Source organism: Copadichromis virginalis, linkage group LG3 (genome assembly GCF_057382275.1).
Source record: "Copadichromis virginalis isolate Kocher_CV1m ecotype Utaka linkage group LG3, C_Virginalis_male_GT1.1, whole genome shotgun sequence".
In the NCBI taxonomy this organism is placed as follows: Eukaryota; Metazoa; Chordata; class Actinopteri; order Cichliformes; family Cichlidae; genus Copadichromis; species Copadichromis virginalis.
Window position 1 is genome coordinate 10653122 of NC_140620.1, and position 24754 is coordinate 10677875.

The window sequence follows — 24754 nt, forward strand, 5'->3', positions numbered from 1 at the left end:
TTTATTAAATATTTTAAAAAAGAGTGGACTTCATATTTAGACTATAATGACACTCCCGAAACATCAGCTTCTGTTCTATGGGAAGCAGGGAAAGCTGTGATGAGAGGTAAAATAATTTCTTTCTCATCACATAAAAAGAAAAAAGAAAACAAAAATATTCAGGAATTAGAAAAAAACATCAAATCACTAGAAGAAGCCTACGCGTCCCACCAAGATCAGGAAACATTGAACAAAATACGCAAAACAAAACTAGAATTAAATGAGATAATTAATAAAAAAACAAATTCTTAGTACAAAGACTACGCTTACAAAATTATGAACATGGTAATAAATCCGGTCAATTTCTAGCAAACCAGCTAAAAATAAATAAAGAAAAAACAACTATATGTGCTGTTCAAGATTCATCTGGGAACACAATATATGACCCGATACAAATAAACAACATTTTCAGGGATTTCTATAACACGTTGTATTCACCACAAATAAACCCATCTAAAAAAGAAATTGATCAGTGTTTGGACAACATAACTCTTCCAAAATTATTAGACACTCAAGCAATGGCACTGGATTCACCACTGACACCAGGTGAACTCCAGGAAGCCCTGATAAGTATGCACAATAATAAGGCTCCAGATCCAGATGGCTTTCCTGCAGAATTCTACGAAGAATTCTGGTCGATTCTAGCACCAGTTTTCTACAGAACGTTGTTGGAAATCAAAGAAAAGGGCAGACTTCCATCAAATATGAATTCTGCAAACATTAATCTCCTGCTAAAACCAGGCAAAGACCCTGTATATCCCTCAAGCTATCGTCCAATATCCCTTATAAATGTAGACCTTAAAATAATCTGCAAAGCTCTCTCAAAGAGACTGGAGAAAATAACGCCCCTCTTAATTCATCCTGACCAAACTGGTTTCATAAAAGGTAGGCACTCATCAACAAATACACGTAGATTACTTAATTTGATAGACTACTCATACAGTAAAAACCTAGAAACTACAATATTCTCTTTAGACGCAGAAAAAGCATTGGACAGAGTTAACTGGAAATTTCTATTTGCAACTTTACACAAATTTGGTTTTGGATCCTCTTTCATAAACTGGTTAAAAATATTATATAATTCCCCAACAGCTTGTGTCAGAACAAATGACCAGATATCCTCCAGCTTCTGTCTCTTGAGGGGCACCAGGCAGGGATGCCCACTCTCCCCTTCACTATTTGCAATTTTTATTGAACCACTAGAAGCAGCAATTAGACAGAATTCAGTAATTAAGGGCATAAAATGCAAGAACGTGGAGCATAAAATCAGCCTTTATGCGGATGATGTGTTACTCTTTAACCAAAATTCACAAACCAATATCTCTGGGGTGATTAAATTGATAAACTCTTTTGCAAGAATATCAGACTACTCAATTAACTGGTCCAAATCTACAGTCCTACCGATTAATTGCCTCCCTCCATAATTCCTCTTCTACACCACTGCAATATTTAGGTATTAATGTTTCTCCCAAGCTTGCAGATCTAACTAAATTAAACCATATCCCACTTTTTAAAAAGGTAGAAGGTGATCTGGCTAGGTGGAAATGTCTACCCATATCACTCATGGGAAGGGTTGCCACTATAAAAATGATGGTCTTACCAAAAATAAATTATTTATTCTCAATGATCCCAACTAAACCGCCACAAGATTGGTTCAGATCTCTAGATTCATGTATGTCCAAATTCCTTTGGAAAAATAAACCCCCACGTATAAGCTTAAAAACACTACAAAAGACCAAGGATAAAGGAGGATTAGAACTACCTAACTTTCAGCACTACTTCTTAGCCAACAGGCTTCAGTTTATCTCAGGATGGCTAAAACATACCCTCTTAGATGAACCTTGGCTAGATGTAGAACAAGCACTTTGCAATAATCTAGAGATCTCAGACCTACCATTTATCAGCTCAAACATCCAACGACATGAATGCTTTAAAAGCATCAACATCAGCTCTTCTCTGACAGCATGGTGGGAGTTTCTAAAATTGACGGCGTCTTCATTAATCCCATGCAAACGTACACCTATCTGGAACAACCCTGACATATTACAAAACAATAATATGATAAACTTTTCAGATTGGAGTGGTAAAGGAGTCAAATATTTAGAACATATACTAGAAGGAACAGAATTTATTTCATTTGACGGACTAGTTACACAATATGGGATCAACAAGAAAAGATTTTTAGAATATCAACAAATTAAATCCATAGTAAAAAAGAAATTTAAACCGGGTCAAGTTGAACTACAAACACCACCAAGTGTGGTTCAATTTCTTACTCTTAAACCCCCCAAATTACTATCCAAAATATACAGAATGCTTTCTAAAACAGATGAATCAATATCACTTCCCATTGCAAAATGGGAAGCGGATTTATCAGTTAACTTAGACCTAAACTTCTGGTCTCAGATTTGCTTAAAAACCTTTCATCTAATTAGAAATCCCAGTCTTCAATTAATTCAATACAAAATATTACATAGAGTGCACTATACAGGTCATCGGATGTTCAAGATGGGCTTTACGTCTACCAACAACTGCTCACACTGCCAAACCAATTCACCGGACAATTATATCCACACTCTTTGGTTCTGTCCACCAGTTCAGAAGTTTTGGCGCGAGATATGTGAAGACTTATCAAAGTGTCTGAAATGTAACATTCCAACTTCCCCCTTAGTGTGTTTGTTGGGCAGCTTAGATAATGTCACTTCAGAAAAGAATATAGTCCATATGGTTTTCACTGCCCTATGCATAGCCAAGAAAACAGTCCTCATGAACTGGAAAAATAAAAATAATCTTAATTCTAACCAATATAGAAATTATCTATTAGATTACATTAGTCTTGATACAGCCTCTGCCACCACATCAGATCAATTGCTCTGGGCTCCTTTGATCAGCTCCATCACCTAGTGGGGGTGGGGGGGGTCATAGTTTTGTCCCGCCTTCACTGTTGTGATTGGTGTGGGGGTAGGGACAGGCTTAGGGCGTCGGGGGGTTCCCCGGAGGCTCAACCCGGGGTAGCGGTCATGTCCAATTAGGGGCTCTGTTGGCTCTCAGGTGACGGTTTCCTCGTGGCTGCGTGCAGCGGGGCTAGGGGAGGGTCTGTGCTGACGGATGTGGGTTGCTGACCTGGTAGCCTGGCTGGCCCTGGGTGGGTCCGGGATGGGCGTGAGGTTCTGGGGGCGCTCCGTCTCTGGGCTGGGGCCCTGGCCGGGCCTCGGGGGCTTGGGTCCTGGTTGGTGTGTTGCTGGGGTTGTGGGCGGGTGGGTGCATGGGAGCCCGGCCCTGGCGCAGGGTGCCGCCGGTGCGTTGAGCCACCTGGGGGGGCTCTTCAACTGGTGGGGGAGATAGTCACATCTTGCAGGAACTTTCCTCTCTTCAGGAACTCTCTCTGCAGGAGGGGGAGATACAGGAGAGGTGGAGGAAGATCTCAGCCTGGGCGTCTATTGTCTTATGTAGTCTGGAAGATGAGTGAATGGTGGGGCGGGTGCAGTTTTCTCTGTGGGGGGGTTGGGTGGACTGTCCCGGGCTCTGTGGGGCCGGGCGGCGCTGCTGCACTGGGCCCCGGTTTGGATGGGCCTGGGCCCCCTTTCCCTGGCGGGTCGCGGAGTATGGGGGTGCCTACTGGGGTGAGTGGGGGAGCTGGCCCCAGGGAGGGGTCACTTGCCCCTCCCTTCCTTCCCTCCCCATCTCCAGCTGCCTCCCTCTTCCCGCTCCACCACAACCACCCACACATTCAGGGCCTTGGAGTAGGGGTAAGTCACCAGGGTGCAGAGGAGGCTCCCCCCCCCCCCCCCCCCCTCTGTCCCCTTCTGGCTGCCTCTGCCTCAATTTTATCCCACAACTTAGACATTCACATTACTCACACTCTCATTACACATACATATAGGATCTTGGGGGTGGGCACGCTACACGGATTCCAAAAGACCATCAGGGTGTACACCTCACCCCTGGCGTCGTTGCCCACCTCTCAATTTTAAATACACGTAGACATTGAGGGCTATCAGGAGGGACTATGCGCTTACCTGCTGCTCTCTGGTAGGTAGCTCCATGCCCTCCTGGGTTTTAAATGCACCCTAGAACACACATGCATCAACACTACAATGAGCGGGTGGAGGGAGGTTTGGAGTCTTCTCTCACCCCCGTTCTCTGCGGCCTGCTGGAGCGGGGGGGCTAGGAGGAGTTGGCCGTCCGACTGCGGTCTGGAGTGTGGGGACTCCCTGCTGCTGCAGAGTCGGGGCGGTCTGCCTCTCCCCACCGCAGGGAAAAGGGTAACACCACCTGGGTCTGGGTGCAGTTCCCCCCTCCAGGGGCAAGGGTACCTAGACCCGGTTCGTAGAGTACGCTTGGGGAGTGTGATCGTGTATACAGCGTCTCTTTATGTCTGTCTCCACGTTGGTTGAGTGTGGAGTAAGTGCATATGAGAGCATGAGGGTGGGAATGGATGTTTGTATCTGTGTGTGCCTGTATGTCTGTGTCTATATGTCAGGTTGGGTATCAGACGCCACCTCTCTGGGGACATCTCAGGCCCTCCAAGGTTTGGAAGCCTATCTCCCCCCACCACCACTTCCCCTGCCGTGGCGGACTCCCTCAGACATCGGTGCGTTGCGTCCAGGTACACACCGGCTCACTCCTTGGCGGCCGCTTGTCGGGGCCTGGAGCCTGGGGCTCGCTCGGGCCACTTCGGAGGTGGGGTGCCCCCGGCCTCTCGGCCTGGGGCTCGGTCACTCAGGCACAGTTGGCTGCCGGTGGAGCTCACGGGCGCGTCACTGCAACCCCCCCTGGTTTCTGCTCCGCGGCTGCTGAGTGAGCCCTCATCTGGGACTCTCCTCAGCTCTTTCTGGGACAGTGGCGCGGCTGCCCCTCTGTTGGTCTTCCTTGGTCTCTTGTGTTCTGGGGGCCTCTGGATGTCTGGAGTTTTGATCTCCTCCATACCTGCTTCATGCCCTGGAGGACGGGGCTGTGCCCCCCCCCCCCCCCCACACACACACACACCCTCTAGCAGATCATTACATGAAGGAACCTTTTTAAAAAAACAAAAAAACAACAAGTGCGTCCATGCTCACAGGTGTACACACGGGTGATCACACCCACAAACTACACCCTTTTTGGCTCCTACCTCAAAGCACACTGTGTGCTGTCGATCTTATGTGCTGCACAATAATGTTTAATATTTAGTATTTACTGTCATATTCTTTCCCTCTTTCTTTCTCCCCTTCTTTCCCCCAGTCAAGTCTGTCCTGTATTCAGCAAGTGAAAATAAAATAAACAATAAAAGGTGAATCAAATAGACCATTATGGCAAGGCTGGGATGGTCAATTTGGTAAAGTAAATCCGTTGGGCATCTTTCTTTGCCTTTAGACAATAATTCTGATGGCAAAAGAGCCAAACGGGACAGGCCAAAAAAAAAGAAAAGAAATAAAGTATTCTGTGCTTAAATAATGAATTGTAGAATAAATTCTGCATTTGTAAATTCAATTTTGAATTCCACTTTAATAAAGTGATTTTCAAAATGGAGTTGTACTTACATCTTATGCCATCAGCTTGTCCTCGGTCACAGTTTCCTTCCACATAAAGCTTTGCAAAAACTGCATAAAACTTGGAGCAACAAAAACATAATATTCCAGAAACACGCTTTGCCGATCCAATCAGCTGTTCATAACACTTCCTACATTAGAATAGACGTCAGCGCGAACTATCACATGTCCGCCATTACCTGCCCGAAACCGGAAGTGACGTCATTTTTGCGGAAATGTAGTTCTTTTTACCATCAGGGCCTCAGGGCCTATACTTGTCTTTTTAAAAATTATCTTTGACTTTATGACTTTCTGTGTCGTTTCTGGGATGCTTAGGACTCATATTGCACTGCTGGAAATAGTTTATTTTGATGCATATGCTGCTTTTTGGCAAATTTGCAGTATAATATTTATTTTTGTTTTTCCTGCAGTATATAAAAATTGGTATATTTCAAAAATAAAACTATAAAGACACTCAAAATAAATTTCCTGTTGTAGGAAACTATTTTGTGCAACTTTTTTGTATTTACAGTTTTGAGGGATAAGCCTCTTAAATTTCTCTAACTAGAAATATATGTTAAAAAACCAAAAACGATTTTCAGTTTTTTTGTAGTTTATTGCACTTTTTTGCAATTTATGTAATTACTATGCACTTAATGCATGCATATTATTAAAATCTGGGCTATAATTGTTGTATTGATGTATAGCAACTTGAAATGCTCCCAAAAATGGCTCTACAACATGTAAAAATATAATATAAGCTCTGGCGGACTTGGTTCTATGGTAGATCTTAAAGGGTTAATAAAGTCATTTTCAAAATGCTTTTTAAAATGGTGATTCCACTCCTCATTTCAAAATCCATTGCCCTTTCCTGTTTGCTCAGGGATTAACATTTGGATTAGCTACTTCATTTTAAAAATCCTGCTGCAATGCAAATTAGCCACATTGCAGCTAATGTGGCTAATAAGAGCAGTAAGGAGCTCTCTGATTGGTTGGACGAATGACTGTGGAAAGTCACTGGGTTGGACAAACACAGGCTGTCTGCCTGAATTTTTCTAGCTCATATCTTCGCCCTGCTAAGAAGTGTGTGTGCTTGTACAAAGGCCGTTCAGCCTCAGGATTTACACTCTGCTCGACACGGAAATGTGAAGAATGAAGGGACCCTGCAGCGAAACGGAGAGCTCAACCTCTGACTGAGTGCCTGTTTATGCAGTCTGACCACCTGTTGAAGGTAACATGGCTAACGCTAGCATCACCGCACGTAGCCCCGTTATTTTAAGGTCATCTTAGTTTATGAAAGTTTTACGTCGCGAGCTAGCTATGTGTTTTGTGAGCTGCTGTGTTCTTCACAAATAAAGCTGGAAGCAGCTCACACTATTAGAACCAGCACTGAGGCCTATTACATTTATACAGTGTTAGAGCAACGGCTGCAGCCTACAGCCTTTAAACTAGCGATTAAAATGCTGACAGTAAACTCGTCAGTCCAGATGTTACCACATTACTTTGTGATACTTACAGTTAAAACAACTGAGACAGGCTGATTAAAATAACAGCTGTCAGCTCTCTCATTCCTTATAGGAAGATCACACTACTGTTTTCAGTTCATTTAATATGTGAATGCACAGATTCATTCTCAACTGGACATAAATGATGATCAAAGGATTCATCATTTATGATGAATAAAGAGTTCACCAAATCCCACCCTCTAACACAGTGTGCTGAATCTTAGCATTGAATGTCCAGTATATTCTAATCAGTGCAATTTAAACCAGGGGTCCCCAATCCCAGTCCATGAGGGCCGGTGTCCCTGCAGGTTTTAGATGTGTCCTTGATCCATCACAGCTGATTGAAATGAATATACCTTCTTAACATGTCTTGAAGTTCTCCAGAGCCCTGGTAATGAACTAATCATGTGATTCAGCTGTGTTGACCCAGGGCGATATCTAAAACCTGCCCGGACACCGGCCCTCGTGGACTGGGATTGGGGACCCCAGATTTAAACATTCACTGCACCTACAGTATCTACACTTGTGAGGTGCTACAACATGCTGGTCCTGCAGGGACCAAACGTCTCCTGAAAAACATCCATAGAAAATAATCTTTGACTGTCTGAGCTCATCTTCATATTCTCCACACTGCTGTGACCTGCTATATGTTTGTATTCAGCTTTCAGGGCACGCTTATATCACATTCATGTTTTGGGGCGTGAGCGAGTGTGATGGAGCGAGCTGCTCAGACGTGAGAACACAGCGGCCATTTTGGGAAAAAGTTGTTTTTATTTAGCCAGAAATGCACAAATATCCAACAGGAAGTGACACGGGGCCTCAGAGAGGTCAGCTGATCAGAACTAAAGTCAAACAACTTCACTCCAAACTAACTGCTCAACACAATCAAAGTGAGCCGACCCACAAGAAACAAAGAGGACTTAAATATTATTATATATATATAAAGCAATAAATAACCTGCTTCCTGACAATATTCTAAAAATGTTTTCTAAAAGGGAACGGGGATACAATTTGAGGGGGGAATTAAATTTAATACATCCTCGTATCCGTACAACATTAAAAAGTTTTTGCATCTCTGTGTGTGGAGTGAAGCTGTGGAACAGACTAAGTAAAGATATGAAGCAATGTCCAAGCATGGCGCAGTTTAAAAAGCGGTTTAAGGATATGGTTTTTACAGGGTACAGGGAAAAGGTAGAGATTTGATAGGGTGTTCTTGTCTAATATTTTCATGTGTGTGCGCATGCACGGGTATGTTGGTATGGGTATATATATATATATATATATATATATATATATATATATATATATATATATATATATAAAGACAAGAAAGCTCCTTACCATGCATGGAGGGTTTCACCCCAAGTCCAGCACCCTGAGGCTGTACGCTAAGCAGAAGGAAGGGGGCCGGGGACTGGTGAGTGTCAGCACCACAGTCCAGGATGAGACAAGGAACATCCAAGAATACATTAGGAAGATGGCCCCAACTGACCGAGTGCTCAGTGAATACCTCAGGCAGCAGAAACCCAAGAAAGAGGAGGGAGACGAGGAACCATCATGGAAGGACAGGCCCCTGCACGGTATGTACCACCGGCAGATAGAGGAGGTGGCTGATATCCAGAAATCCTACCAGTGGCTGGACAAAGCTGGACTGAAAGACAGCACAGAGGCACTAATCATGGCAGCACAAGAACAAGCTCTGAGCACAAGATCCATAGAGGCTGGGGTCTATCACACCAGGCAAGACCCCAGGTGCAGGCTGTGTAAAGATGCCCCAGAGACAATCCAGCACATAACAGCAGGGTGCAAGATGCTAGCAGGCAAGGCATACATGGAACGCCATAACCAAGTGGCCGGCATAGTGTACAGGAACATCTGTGCCGAGTATAACCTGGAAGTCCCGAGGTCAAAATGGGAGATGCCCCCAAGGGTGGTGGAGAATGACCGAGCTAAGATCCTGTGGGACTTCCAGATACAGACGGACAAAATGGTGGTGGCTAACCAACCGGACATAGTGGTGGTAGACAAACAGAAGAAGATGGCCGTAGTGATCGATGTAGCGGTTCCGAATGACAGCAATATCTGGAAGAAGGAACACGAGAAGCTGGAGAAATACCAAGGGCTCAGAGAAGAGCTCGAGAGGATGTGGAGGGTGAAGGTAACGGTGGTCCCCGTGGTAATCGGAGCACTAGGTGCAGTGACTCCCAAGCTAGGCGAGTGGCTCCAGCAGATCCCGGGAACAACATCGGAGATCTCTGTCCAGAAGAGCGCAGTCCTGGGAACAGCTAAGATACTGCGCAGGACCCTCAAGCTCCCAGGCCTCTGGTAGAGGACCCGAGCTTGAAGGATAAACCGCCCGCAGGGGCGTGCTGGGTGTTTTTTTGTGTTTATATATATATATATATAATTGTAGGTTGTGTATCCTTGAGGTGTTAATGGGGTTATTGAAAATGTGTATATGTGCGTATGTGTGTATATACGTATGTATGGATAGAGAGAAACATATATGTGTATATATTAAAAAAAAAAAAATTACACATAACATATAATGTAATTGCAAGGAGGTATTTCTGTAGTCTATTGATACTAGATAGTGGAAAAGGGGTGGGATTAAATAAGCTTATGCTTCTTCCTGCTCCTTTTTGAACATGGACGTTATTTGGAGTTGTGGTTGCTCGTTTTCCTTTTGTTTGCTTTGTTCATTTGTCTCTTTTAATTCTATTTTTTTTTATACTTTTTCAACATGTTCAAAATAAAGATTCAATCAATCAATCAATCAATCAATCAAATACTGGCTGATCAGAGCAGTGTGAGACATGAGGGCAACACAAATACCAACAATCATCCAACAACAACACAAACATTGGCCCCCAATGAGAGGGCTGTGCTGGGTTTGGTCCAATCAGCACTTCCTGTGTAGAACTACCAGCAGCCCTCAGCAGTCACATGGAGCCTTCAGCAGCAGGAAAACAAAGAAATGTGACAAAGACAGAATTTAACTGTGTTGTACAAAAGCTCACTAAATGTGCTCCAAGTAGAACCAATGGATTTCACCAAAGTCCAAATGAATGAGTGAGATATATGAACAAGAAGTGTGAGTCATTATATTTGTGTGTGCAGTGTGTGTGAAACTAACACAACTCATACTGAATCAAAGTGTTGCTGCACGGGGGTCACTCACTGCATAGTTGTGTGTCTGCAGGTGCGCCCGTCACACCAAACATCTTTTGCTGTGGCTGTTCCACAGCTGCAGCTCCAGGGTGAATAATCTGCCCGGCAACAGGCTCTGATAGGCCCGTTTAAACAGTCTGACTGCAGACACGTGATGGTGTCCTACTGTATTGTGCGGCTTTTTAAAGCTCTGAACTTGAGCCTGTGCTGGACTGTTTATAAATCCCACTCCTGCTGAGTTTCTGACCATTACCACCCACTTCTGCTGTTTTTGTGTGTGACCCCGCCCACACCTGCAGATATACTATATGATGAAATAAGTTTCTATGCACAGAATGAATTATTTCAGTAGAACAAGAAGAGAATCAATAAAAACACAAAGTCTCTGAGCTTTTGATCACAAATACACAGCAACAATAATCACAATAATAATCAGAAAACCCTGAGACACATTTCAAAGAAACACATTCAAACTTGCTGAACATCACAGTGAACACGATGGCTCTCAGGACCTGCTGTCTATTTTTAGCTGCCCGTTCCCACCCGCAGCTCCTGCAAGATTGCATTGGGTCCCAGTCCCAATGCAGGGCTCTACTCTGAACATCCAAAGTGTTTGTAGTGACCAACAGAGCCATCATAGTCTCTGCTGTTACGCAGCATCTGTATGAGAGCAGAGCTTCAGTCAGACAGATCACTGTGTGAGGTGTAGAGACTGTTGCATTGCAGTGGGTGGAGCCTGAATACTGTTAGCTGGTTTCAACTGTGCACCTGTCAGCTGGAAGGGGCTGATGGGAAATCAAAAAATCCCTTTCAGCAATAAAAAAGAAAAAAATTGTTTAATGATTTTAATGTTTAATGATGGAGGACCAAACCACTTTTTTTTGTTGTTTTCCTGCTATAATTAAATAACTTTCTGTGAATTCACTCAGTTATTGTCACGGGTTGCTCTGAGGATCCACACGCAGGACTCCGGAGTTGCGATTTAACAGAGAAAATTTATTTACAATTTCTTCACCAAGTGTATTTACAGGCTGTGCGAGGACTGTGCTGTTTACAAGACATGAGGGGCTCCAGGGAAAAAAGGGGAATCACACACGTCCACTCCGACCTCTCTCTTTCCACCAGTGAGCAGTCGCTCCTTCCACACTTCACATGGGGGAACACGGGGACGGGGACAGGTCCGGGGAATGAGAGTCTTCACAACAGTCCAGCGCCGAACAGCAGACCTCCTAGTTCTTAAATACAAGCTGGTCTGATGAGGCCCAGGTGTTCCCAATCCAGGAAGGCGTGGGCCAAGGGTGTGAACCCACCATGAGTTTTGCCCCGGCCAAACAGGAGAGAGAAAGATTAAATAACTTTCTATGAATTCACTCAGTTATGTTCTCACAGTGAGGAAATAACTTATTGTAACTCCGAAATGACAACACAGGCACGGCTACTTCAGGACGGGCGCTTCGCTGCATTTATTGAACGCCGAGAAAACTACAAACATAAAACACAAAGGCTTTAAGCGCGTCAGTCTATCAAAAGTAACACATGTGTTTTAACAACAAAAAAAAAAAATACCTTGTGGCCGCCTGCCACTTCGGAGGTCCTAGAACAATAACTTTACAGTCCTGTGCATTCTAATTGAAAACATAAAATAATTAGAACACCATACATCACAAATTTTCACAATATTACAATACAGTTATATCAAATACCTTGAACAGCTGGTAGACTAACCAGTCCTTTGCAGATAGCTCGCTGAACTCCTTAGCGTGATTATTAAACGTGGGCTCACAGCCTATATTATCACGCCCAAACCTCGCGATAATAGCGGTGTAACAAAACTTGTTCTTTGTGACAAGATAAACACACCTTTACAATATTGTCCACAGAAATGTACAAGCAAGAACATTTTCACTGCTGGAGCCATCTATTAAACTTCGTTATACATAAGCCATTTCTGTGACACTTAGACGTATAACAGCAGGACCTGGTTATCTCACCCGTGCCTGCACTAATATTATAACTGAGTACTCATGATGAACTCAGTGATTCAGGGTTTTCCCACACACGGAGCTCAGTTACAAACCTGAATAAGGTTGTTGACATGGCACAACAGGCCATCTTCAAGAAGCTTTAAAAAACAAATAAAAACAATGAGTTTCAATATGTATGATTGTTTTTTGGCTTTTTTCAACACGTAAATGCTAAAAACATCATCATCATCATTTATTTATTTATATAGCACTTTAAAAACACACCTGGTAGACCAAAGTGCTGTACAATACTAATATGCACACAGTGTTGGGAAGGTTACTTTTAAAATGTATTCCATTACAGAATACAGAATGCATGCCCCAAAATGTATTCTGTAACGTTATCCGTTACGTTACTCAATGAGAGTAACGTATTCTGAATACTTTGGATTACTTAATATATTATCATGCTGTTTACAACTACATGAATGTACTATTGCTGTGATTTATTACTGTTACTGAAGGTCTGCAGCTCCGAACCATAGTAAAGGGACCTCTGGCTAATATGTCGGGTTCGTGTCGGGCTCAAACTACCTTTACTTTGTTGTGTGGGTCAACTTTTCTTGCGAGAGACAGAGAGAGGCGTTGAAAGACTGCTCCAACGGAACTTACTGTTTCGGAGGAAAACAAGAACACGGTGTACAGTCGAGTCTTAATAGCTTACTTACAACTGGGCTCCTCAGCCTCTGTTCTTGACTGCAGTGGTTATTATTATATTTACATGCTTCCAGCTCTCGTTTTTCCTCGACGACAACTCGTACCTTTCCACTCCCCTTTTTCTCCCTCCTCGCGCTCACAGACACATAACGTGTATGGCAGTCCATTCTCCCTGCAACACGGACTACACTGCCCATGATGCTACATTCTTTAGAGCTATGCCTGTAGCATTCTGCCTTTTAGCTTAGCACAACAACAACAGAAAGGCCTCTCTCACCCAGGAAACACGCAGAGAGAGAGCGTCACCCTGTAACCATGGCAACCGTAGCGCTGCCGCCTGGAACAACAGAACGTAGCTGTCAAACAAAACCCAAACAGGCCTGACCCGCGACAAAATGAAACAGGAAAGTACCGCAGTGTAATCCATTTATTTCAACAAAGTAACTGTATTCTGAATACCACCTTTTTAAACGGTACCTGTAACGGAATACAGTTACTCATATTTTGTATTTTAAATACGTAACGGCGGTACATGTATTCAGTTACTCCCCAACACTGTATGCACATAGTAATAAAATCAGACATAGCAATAAAATAAAAAAAAAAGAAATACATGAATAATAAAAATAATAATAATAATAATATCAGTTACCCACAGAGTTAAAAGCCAGGGAATAAAAATAGGTTTTTAATAAAGACTTGCACTGATGTAGCCTGTCTAATATGGAGAGGAAGGTTATTCCAAAGCATCCAAAGCGCAGAAACAGAGAAAATCAACACTTGAATATTTATTAAACCTTTACAATTAAAAAAAAGAACTTAAAAAAGAGAAGAATAGAAACATCCTTTACTGTCCCTCACTGGGTGAGTGTTCCAGCAGCACAGTGACAGGTATAGGTGGTCTGGCCTGACACTCTGATTGCTGTGTTCTCTGTGTTTTGTTATGCGAATGATGAGACGAGTTGACTCTCGCTTTGCCAGCTGAGGCAGTTTTATCCTCTCAAAACTGTTCAAATAAAAACAAATTCAGTACAGCAACTTCATATGACTGGACGTCTGCATGCACACCTCTCCCCAGCAGGGCCTCTAGCCGACTGAGGTGTGACATGACAACGAACCTCATTATAAATCAAGCTGCTAAAATAATGAAATATACATATAAACATATATAACAAATTAAAATGCACTGCATCGTGACCATATAGTAACAGTGTGAGACAAAATGCACAAGTGGAACAAACAATATTTGAATGACTTCAATTACTTTAACTGTGTTTAATCGCTCTGTAACCGGAACAGGAAGTGACTCTGTGGGACGTCAAAGGTCACACAAGGAAAATAAAAGCTCTCAAAATATAAATACAGAAAATAAATATATATACATATGCATGTCCATAAACAAAACTGACAAATGAAAATAACACCACAGGATGGATCTTTGGTGAGATACAAATGATCTTTTTATTACACCTGTTACACATGCATGGAGCATGCAGATTCACAAAAAAGTAAAGAATCTAAAAATAAAAAATAAGAAGTGAGAGATTGTGCAGAAAGTAAAGGAAAGAAAAACACAAATATCTACCTGGTGTATCTTTACTTCAAAGTGACTCATGGAGTCTCTGTCTGTGTGTCCTTAGTTTCCCAGCATGCCTCAGTTGTGGAGCTGTATGAGGGGGACGCGTTCATCCTGCCCTGTCAGTATAACACTTTCGCTCTGACTGACCCCACAGTGGTGTGGAGTCGCTCCGACCTCAGTCCTCCAACCGTCCACCAGCGTCAGCTTCAAGGAGACGAACTGAAAGATCAAAACCAGCGTTACAGCGGCCGAACATCCATGAAGACTGACGCTCTGGATACTGGAGACCTCAGCCTGAACCTGACCAACCTCCAACTGTCTGACAGCGCCACCTACACCTGCTCCATCACAGACCTTGGATATGGCTACATGAAACTGGGCGATGTACAGGTGCAGGTCAAAGGTCAGCAACAAACACTCGGATCACTCGGTTTTATCATTCAGATAAAACTTTATTATTTTACTGCTGAAAACACATGTTGACTACAAGCAGTGTTGGGAAGGTTACTTTTAAAATGTATTCCATTACAGAATACAGAATACATGCCCCAAAATGTATTTTGTAACGTATTCTGTTACGTTACTCAATGACAGTAACGTATTCTGAATACTTTGGATTACTTAATATATTATCATGCTTTTTACAACAACGTGAATGTACTATTGCTGTGTGATTTATTACTATTACTGAAGGTCCGCGACTCCGAACTGTAGCAAAGGGACCTCTGACTAATACGGCGGGGTCCCTGTCGGCTCGTAGCCGAAAAATAGCTTTACTTTGTTGTGTGGGTCAACTTTTATTGCGAGAGACAGAGAGAGGCGTTGAAAGGCTGCTCCAACGGAACTTATTGTTTTCGGAGGAAAACACGAACACGGTGTACAGTCGAGTCTTAATAGCTTACTTACAACTGGGCTCGTCAGGCACTCTTCTTGGCTGAAGTGGTTATTATTATATTTACATGCTTCCAGCTCCCGTTTTTCCTCGATGACAACTGGTACCTTTCCACTCCCCTTTTTCTCCCTCCTCGAGCTCACAGACACGTAACGTGTATGGCAGTCCATTCTCCCTGCAACACGGACTACACTGCCCATGATGCTACATTCTTTAGAGCTATGCTTGTAGCATTCTGCCTGTTAGCTTAGCACAACAACAACAACAACGAAAAGGCACTCTCTCACCCAGGAAACACACAGTCACAGAAAGAGAGAGAGAGAGTTGCCCTGTAACCATGGCAACCGTAACGCTGCTGCCTGAAACAACAGAACGTAGCTGTCAAACAAAACCCAAACAGTCCTGACCCGCGACAAAATGAAACAGGAAAGTACCGCCGTGTAATCCATTTATTTCAACAAAGTAACTGTATTTTAAATACCACCTTTTCAAACGGTAACTGTAACGGAATACAGTTACTCATATTTTGTATTTTAAATACGTAACGGCGGTACATGTATTCCGTTACTCCCCAACACTGACTACAAGTATCTTGGCTTGAGGTATATTCAGAAAAATATATCATTACATTCAGTCAGAGGTCAAAGGTCATGTTGTTCTTTGTGTTTCTCCACAGAACGGTTTCCATCCTGGGCCAAAGCTCTCCTGGTTCTCCTGGTTCTTCTTGTGGTTTCTGGAGGTCTTTTATTTCATTTCCGGCACTATTTCATGTCAGGTGAGTGTCTCCTACTACACTACCCATAATGCCGATGGTTAGCGGGTGTCCTCTGGTGGCTCCTTGACTGTGGCTCACACAAACGTGTTCCAGAAGCTGAAAGAGTTGAGAGTTACAAACAGCTGATACAGAGAGCTGAAGAGAAACTTCCAGGTTTGTTCCAGAAGTCAGAAAACCTCCTTCAGACTCAGTCATTGATCAGTGAAACAGCTCCACAACATGACTTTACTAAACAGTGTGTGTGCTTCACTGCATTGATCTGACACAGAGGCTGCATGTGTGCAAGCTGTTCTTCTTCTGTGGTGGTAAACAGCAGCTGACATGGGCTGTATCCCAATTCAGGGTCTGCAGCCTTAATGTACGCAGCCTCAACGATCCTCAAGGGCCGCGTACTTATAGACCGCTAAGGCCGGAAGTGCGAGGCTTGTGAAATGGGACGGTCTAGCCTCCGTTGTCCTGCCCAGGTTACCTAGCAACCATGATACTAACAGCTGGAAACGTTTCATATAGCTTTGTTTGACAGAAATGAAGGAGAAAATCTTTTGTTCATTTGTTTGTTTCTTGCTACATGAGCTTTGATCGTTCTCTGTAGGATTAAGCTCAGCTATTGAACGGCGTATATTTTAAAGTAAAGGCTTTAAAACCAAGTTAGTACAAACGTCACTAATGTCACATAACTTTGCCGACATGTGGCCAACAGTAATGTTTAATGTTCTTCGTTATTAAACATTTGCACATAAATAAGTGACATAATATTCAGTACTTAAAGTGTACTCTTCGGCTGCCCCTCATCCGCCGTTTTTTTTTTTCGGCAAAATTATCTACACCCACCGCCGTGCTATGCATTCTGGGATATGTTGGGCCACGAAGTCTACACGGCCACATCCTTGAAATTCAGGGTGCATTTGAGGGCCGCATTTCGAGTAGCCTTCGAATTGGGACAGCCTTCGTCACATCGATGTGACGTAATCGGCCTTAAAATGTGGCCTTTAAGGCTGCAGACCCTGAATTGGGATACAGCCATGGAAACATGTGCTGACAGTAAATGTTCCTCCTTTTGTATCAGTCATTGATCCCCCTGTTTCTCAGGTTTTAATGGTCGAGTAGAAGAATTATTATGTATCAATTATGTATGAATTTTAAAAAAAACTGGAGGTCATCAAGGTTGTTGACTTTAAGAGATGCTGGTAGTTTAACTCTTATCTTTTGTCATAGATTAATAAAGCTGGGTTTCATCTGCAACCCAGCTGTTGATGAGGTCTGCCCCGAGTTCCTGAAGGCTCTGGACGTTGTAGGGCTGTCCTGGTTGACACGCCTCTGCAATGTTGCGTGGAGATCAGGGGCAGTACCTGTTGACTGGCAGACCGGGGTGGTGGTCCCCATCTTTAAGAAGGGGGACCGGAGGGTGTGTTCCAACTACAGGGGGATCACACTCCTCAGCCTCCCTGGGAAAGTCTATGCCAGGGTGCTGGAAAGGAGAGTTCGTCCGTTAGTCGAACCTCGGATACAGGAGGAACAATGTGGTTTTCGTCCTGGTCGCGGAACACTGGACCAGCTCTTTATCCTCTCAAGGATACTTGAGGGTGCATGGGAGTTTGCCCAACCAGTCTACATGTGTTTTGTGGACTTGGAGAAGGCATTCGACCCTGTCCCTCAGGGTGTCCTGTGGGAGTTGTTGCGGGAGTATGGGGTGTCTGGCCCATTGTTACGGGCCATTCGATCCCTATACAACCGTTGCAAGAGCTTGGTTCGCATTGCCCGCAATAAGTCGGACTCGTTCCCGGTGGGTGATGGGCTCCGCCAGGGCTGCCCTTTTTCTCCGGTTCTGTTCATAATTTTTATGGACAGGATTTCTAGGCGCAGCCAAGTGGCGGTGGGCTTTCGCTTTGGTGGCCTCAGAATCTCATCTCTGCTTTTTGCGGATGATGTGGTTCTGTTGGCTTCATCGGGTGGGGGCCTCCAGCTCGCACTGGAACGGTTCGCAGCCGAGTGTGAAGCAGCGGGAATGAGGATCAGCACCTCCATATCTGAGGCCATGGTTCTCAGCCGGAAAAGGGTGGAGTGCCCACTCCGGGTCGGGGATGAGTTCCTGCCCCAAGTGGAGGAGTTCAAGTATCTCGGGTTCTTGTTCGCGAGTGATGGGAGAAGGGAGCCGGAGATCGACAGACGGATTGGGGCTGCAGCTGCAGTAATGCAGACGCTGCACCGGTCCGTCGTGGTGAAGAGGGAGCTGAGTGTAAAAGCGAAGCTCTCAATTTACCGGTCGATCTACGTCCCTACCCTCACCTATGGCCACAAGCTGTGGGTAGTGACCGAAAGAACGAGATCGCGGATACAAGCGGCAGAAATGAGCTTCCTCAGAAGGGTGGCTGGCCTATCCCTTAGAGATAGGGTGAGAAGTTCGGCCATCCGGGAGGGGCTCAGAGTAGAGCAGCTGCTGCTCCACATCGAAAGGAGCCAGCTGAGGTGGTTCGGGCATCTGACAAGGATGCCCCCTGGGCGCCTCCTGGGTGAGGTGTTACGGGCATGTCCCACCGGGAGGAGGCCCCGGGGCAGACCCAGGACACGCTGTAGAGATTATATCTCTCGGCTGGCCTGGGAACGCCTTGGTGTTCCCCCGGATAAGCTGGAGGCTTATCCTTAGGCTGCTGCCCCCGCGACCCGGCCTCGGATAAAGCGGATGAAGATGGATGGATGGATGGGTTTCATCTGCATATCAGTGAAAATGTTTACATTGTTTTCTTATATTATAAGAGAAAGATTTATAATTTGAATAGAACTGGTCCCAGTACAGAACCTTTTGGAACTCCATGACTAACGTTTGTAACTGAGGAAGAATCCTCATGAATCTATGAGATGGATATGACAGAAACCACAGCAGCATAATTACTTTACTGTCAATGTTTTCTGGTGTATCAAATGCAGCACTGAGGCGCAGTACAGAGGTAAGTTTACTGTAAGGAGGCCATCAGATGATTATTAAAAAATGTTACTAAAGCTCATGTTGTGCTTTGTTGTCCTCTCAGTTTATAAGGTGGAGGTGGATTCAGGGGTGGAGTCTGTCCAGCTGATCTGCAAAACCACAGTTTGTCTGCCTAAAGATGCTAAAGTGGAGTGGAAGGATGCAAACAACAGGAAGGTCCACGTGTATGAGAACGGCTCTGACCGACCTGAAGAACAGGACGATAAATACAACGGTCTAACGAAGATGAAGAGAAACTTACTGGAACCTGGAGACATCAGTCTGACCCTGAAATACCCCACAGACGGAGACAACTCCACCTACACCTGCACCGTCTACAGCAGGGAGGGAAACATCCTGATGAAGAAACAAGTGGAGCTGAAAGTCAGAGGTCAGTGCTGTAGATACAGGTCAAATGTCAGAGGTCAGTGTTGTGGATACAGCTGACATACTCATGATGGCGGTTCAGTCTCAGTGGCTCCATCCAATAATGTTACAGTGTTAGCATGTCTGATGTTTGTGGCTGTTTTGGTTTTTATTTGATTTCCAGCCAAAACATTTGGGTTTGGGTGGAAAAGTGTTCCAGCTCTAATGTACAGCTGTCATATTAGAAATAGAAGCAGCTCTGATTTTAGTGCTCAAAGAAATCTATGAAGTGATGAATTCACACATGAACAGTTTTCTGCAGCGTTCCTCTCGGCCTTATTTGCAGCTCCACTCTTGTTTTTGCTCTAATAATTATTTCTCTCCATGAGCTGTTTCTCTGCCTGAAGGAGGCGCCACTCCATCGCTTCATTTAGTGCAGAACAAGAGTCACATGATGCTGCTCTGTGAACACCAATCACACTTTGTACAGCTCATGTTGTGTTTGTTGTCCTCTCAGTGTGTCAGGTGGAGGAAGGGGCGGAGTCTGTGCTTTGTCCTCGCCTGAATGGCCACGGTGCTGTTACGCAATACTACAGCTCCGACTCAAAGGATGACCTGCACGTTAGATACCTGGACGGAGAAGACAGCGGTATTGTCGTCGTTGGAATAAATCGACCAAAAGCCAAAAATGCCATAAACAAAAATCTTGTGAAAATGATGTTTGAAGCTGTGGAGGACATCAAGAAGAATAAAAATGTGCGCAGTGTAATTTTATGTAGTTTGGTTCCTGGTATATTTTGTGCAGGTGCAGATCTGAAGGAGAGGGCCAAGATGCACCAGAGCGAAGTGGGACCATTTGTTTCCAAAGCACGAGCCCTTATTACAGAGCTAGGAAACCTGCCAGTACCAACAATTGCTGCAATTGATGGTGCTGCCTTAGGAGGAGGCTTGGAAATGGCCCTTGCTTGTGACATCAGAATTTCCTCCAATACTGCCAAAATGGGACTAGTTGAGACTAAACTTGCAATTATTCCTGGAGCAGGTGGTACACAACGTCTCCCTAGGGTGATTGGCGTCTCTCTTGCCAAGGAGCTCATCTTTGCTGCACGAGTGGTTGATGGAACACAGGCGCAACAAATGGGTCTTGTCAGTCATTCTGTGGAGCAGAATAACAGTGGAGATGCTGCCTACTTGAGGGCTCTGGAGCTTGCACGGGAGATTAACCCCCAGGGCCCAATTGCAATAAGGATGGCAAAGTTGGCAATTAACCAGGGGATAGAGGTGGATTTATCTACAGGTCTGGCAATAGAAGAGGCTTGTTATTCCCAGGTGATACCAACCAAAGACCGTTTGGAAGGCTTGTCTGCTTTCAAGGAGAAGAGGCAGCCTCAGTACAAAGGGGAATGAAGTCATCGTTCCAGAATCGATCAGTTCTGCCTTCAGCTCTGCTGCTGTTCCACTGCTTCCAACATAAATTATGGGTCAGACTAAACTCGTCAACACATTAGCCCTTACATCATAGTTGACAGCTGGACCTTAGGGGTCGTTGTGGCTGGTGTTTCAGGCTAAAGCACTTTCTGACTTTGTTAATTCTATTCACGTTTATTTATATAGTGACAATTTATGACAGCAGTCACCACAAGGCGCTTTAAATTGTAAAGTAAAGAATTTACAACTAATCACATTAAGATTTGGAGAAACAAAGCAAACTAACCCAGCTAAGTTAAATGTGTCCTGCTTATGGGGCGCCGTTTGTAAAGTGAAACATGCTGAAATTAACGGCAACATTTTTCCACATTTGGCTCAAAACCTTACAAAAACATATTTTTTCGAGTAATTTTTTACAACATTTAGTAAAATATTTGTAACTTTTCATCAAATGTTAAATATTAAATCTAAATGTTAAATATTAAATCTAAATATTATATTTAAATCTAAATGTTAAATATTAAATCTAAATGTTAAAAGTTAAATCTAAATATTATATTTAAATCTAAATCTAAATGTTAAATCTAAATGCTAAATGTTAAATCTAAATATTATATTTAAATCTAAATCTAAATGTTAAATCTAAATGCTAAATGTTAAATGTTAAACCTAAATGTTTAGGCTAATATGCAAATTTATTGTACAGATCAACGGAAATACCAAAATAAAAGCTTCGGAGTTCTTATAGGACAACCACAGAGATGAGTCCATTATCAGAGGCGATTAGATCATCCGTAACCTTCAGCAGTGGTCAGTATGCACTCCAGATCCTGACCTCATCTACCACAACTACTCTTCCAAAATAAGAGGAAAGTTGGAGATTGCTCTACAATGAGCTAAGGCAACTGAATCAACTAAAGGCATTTTAGTATTTTTATTGAGCTTCAGTATTTATATCTTCAGTGACGGTGATTCTGATGGTGGTGATGGCCGTACTCTTCAAACAGTTTGGTCTGTTTTGGTGTCACCATAGTCTTAGTCTTCAAAAATAATCTAAGAACAGAGAATTTGGCACAAAAATTTATTTCCATTTGAAACCCTAAAATATTTCATAACATCTTTCCAAAAACATCCATGTTTGCAAGATTGAAAGATTAAAATGAGCTAAAATACAAGGATAAAAACGCGTGACATGACCATCCGGACCAACAACCACACACGGCTGAAAAACTGTGTGGCTGTGTGGCAGTTGAATAGCCATGCCTAATGAAGTGACTAGTGGGTTGATATACACTGAGCTGTAAAATATAAAGTTAAATAATCTGCCCCCGCTAAAAAATAAAAGATAAAAGCAAATATGATACAAATAAAAACAAATATATATTAAACCCACTGAGTTAATGCAATAGTTAAGTTGCCCTTACATAAAAGATGCACTTGAATCACAAACTTGATTGTTTTTTAAAATCCATTGCAGTGGCGTAGAGAGGCCAGACTACAAACATTTTCAAATATTCACAAATATTCAAATATTTACAGAAATGACTGTGAAAAGCTGATGAACACGAGAGCTTTCTGTGTGTGTTATTGTACTGGTGGGCAATAAATAGTTGTTTTTACAGCGATGCTTTAAGAATTGCAGTGTTTTTCTTAGAAAAAAGGTGAAAATATCTGGAACCCTCTGTCTCATCAGTAATTTCAGCCACTGATTAGATTGTTTTAACACATTTTTTGTTTTCTTTTTACCCAGAAAAAATCATCACTACAAGATGAGGGGTGGCATCAAACTGTTGATAAAAATTAGACCTTTCATATTATGTAACTTTTGATCACCCACCCATCCCACGTGACCCTTGATAGTTTACTGGAAATGCAACTTTTCTTCCGTAAATCATCACTAAAAAACCTGAACATCCAGGATACCAAACAAACCCTGAATTCATCAAGCTAATATTACTAATATCTGTGTTTTACAGACCATCTCAGGACTGAAATTCTAGTATTGAGATGATTACTTAAAACAAATATATATGTGTCTCTGTATGTTTCACTGATACAGTTTATGAATAGAGCTTTCTGCTTTCATCTCGAGTCTTTCATCGATATAAGGCAACTTATGGCTTCAAGAAATACCACATGACACAGTGATGACCAAAACGCCACAATTCAGGGTTTAAAATGTGGAGTCCCAATCCAGTGGGAGATATTACTGTGACTATGTCTGTGTTTTATACTCTCTATGGGTCAAACAACAATATATCAGTCCTGCTTTTTGCCACTTCTCAGCACCACTTTTCCTGGTCAGTCAGCAACACAACGGTTTGGAAACAAATCAGTTTTCCAGAAGTAATGAAATGTTTTTCTTCAACTAACAGCAGCAGCACTATACTTGATCCACTTATGTATTTGGGTTTAATAAAAAACAAAACTAATGACTGGATATGTGTTTGCCTTGTATAGTATAAAATATGAATTACTATTACGATTTACATATAGACATTATACATGTTCTATATGGACATTAATAACAACATAAACAACACAAACTATACAATAATACTTTGACAGATGAATCAGCATCAACAAGCTGTCAGTAATAACACCTCATTGCATTACATCCATAACAGCCAATCTCAACATAATCAACATAACATGATGTTTAATTCCTTTCAACTTTGATCCTTAATCGTTGCTCATGTTTTACTATTACTGTGTTTACATTAGATGTGAATTTTTATGGACGTCCCCCAAAATTTGGAAGCTGCATTATTTTCTATGTTATATTTCTACTGTGAAGGAAGTTCAACACAGCCCAGCTTCCTTTGAGGTAGTTGGCTCGACAAAACCTAAAACCTCATATAGCGATAACCGATATCAGGGCAGCTATCAGTTATTATCAGTGTTAAGCCTTGAGTTCTCCTTCAGGCTAATTAAAAACGGGTGTTTAATGATTTCTACGAGTGCTGGCTACTCGAGCCAGAGACATTACATTAAATTCTATAAAGAACATAAAATTTTATTTATTATTCATTTAATTCATTGTAACTACATAAGAGCCCAGCAGCAGCAAATAGGCACACCGAAGCCCGGTGATTTGCTGGGGGGGAAAGTAAAATAAAAAATCATGATCACTTTCCTGAATAAAAAGGATTCCATGACATTGCTCTGGAAAATAAACTTTGTGGATCTTGAACATGTGGCTTGTACATGTACATTAAACCCATACTTTTATTGAATATATTGTTTGCATTCGTGCTGTACTCGTAAAATGACTCAGCGCAAAGGTGTCTAAATAATTTAAAAGCTTTCTTAGATGCATTTTTTCAGACTACCTTTAAGATTACCATAAAGACCATAAAACCACAAATACAGACGTGACTTTGGGGCCATTTGGTCACGACAGCATGGATGTACTGTTGACTTGGAGCTCATGTACAGACCAGTCAATGCAGAAATATCAGAATTCACAGAAACAGAAACGATACCAGTTCTTTCAATAGACCTACTTCATTTTATTACACACAAAGACAGAGGTTATACACAAATAAACAGTTGCAAAATCAAAATGGCAAAATATAACAGATCTAAAGACTGATCTGGATTACTCAGAAAGAAAAGAACAAAGAAAATCAAAGACACAACGATGATTTAACGCCCACATTTCATGTCCGCTTCACTTCTCTACTCTAAGCCCACATGGCATATAAACAAAAGCGATGCACTTACTTCCTAGAACTACTTTCTCTACTGACACCATTTTCTACGTCTGGGTACGGTTTTAGATTTAACATGTAATAACTTGCTCTATAACATGTTAATTAAATGAACCTTTAATTAATATACCAA

General features: G+C 42.7%; 1 protein-coding gene across 1 annotated transcript in view; it reads left to right on the forward strand.

The window, feature by feature from the left end:
- LOC146712720 (butyrophilin-like protein 2) overlaps positions 1-22534 on the forward strand; it is a 92037-nt gene extending 69503 nt beyond the window's left edge. The window contains exons 3-5 of the mRNA XM_085452123.1: positions 16054-16152; positions 19179-19505; positions 19998-22534. Coding sequence (XP_085308249.1) covers positions 16054-16152; positions 19179-19505; positions 19998-20887 — 1316 coding nt within the window. The 3' untranslated portion in view covers positions 20888-22534. The remainder of the gene's footprint in view (positions 1-16053; positions 16153-19178; positions 19506-19997) is intronic.
- The last annotated feature ends 2220 nt before the right edge of the window (positions 22535-24754 follow it).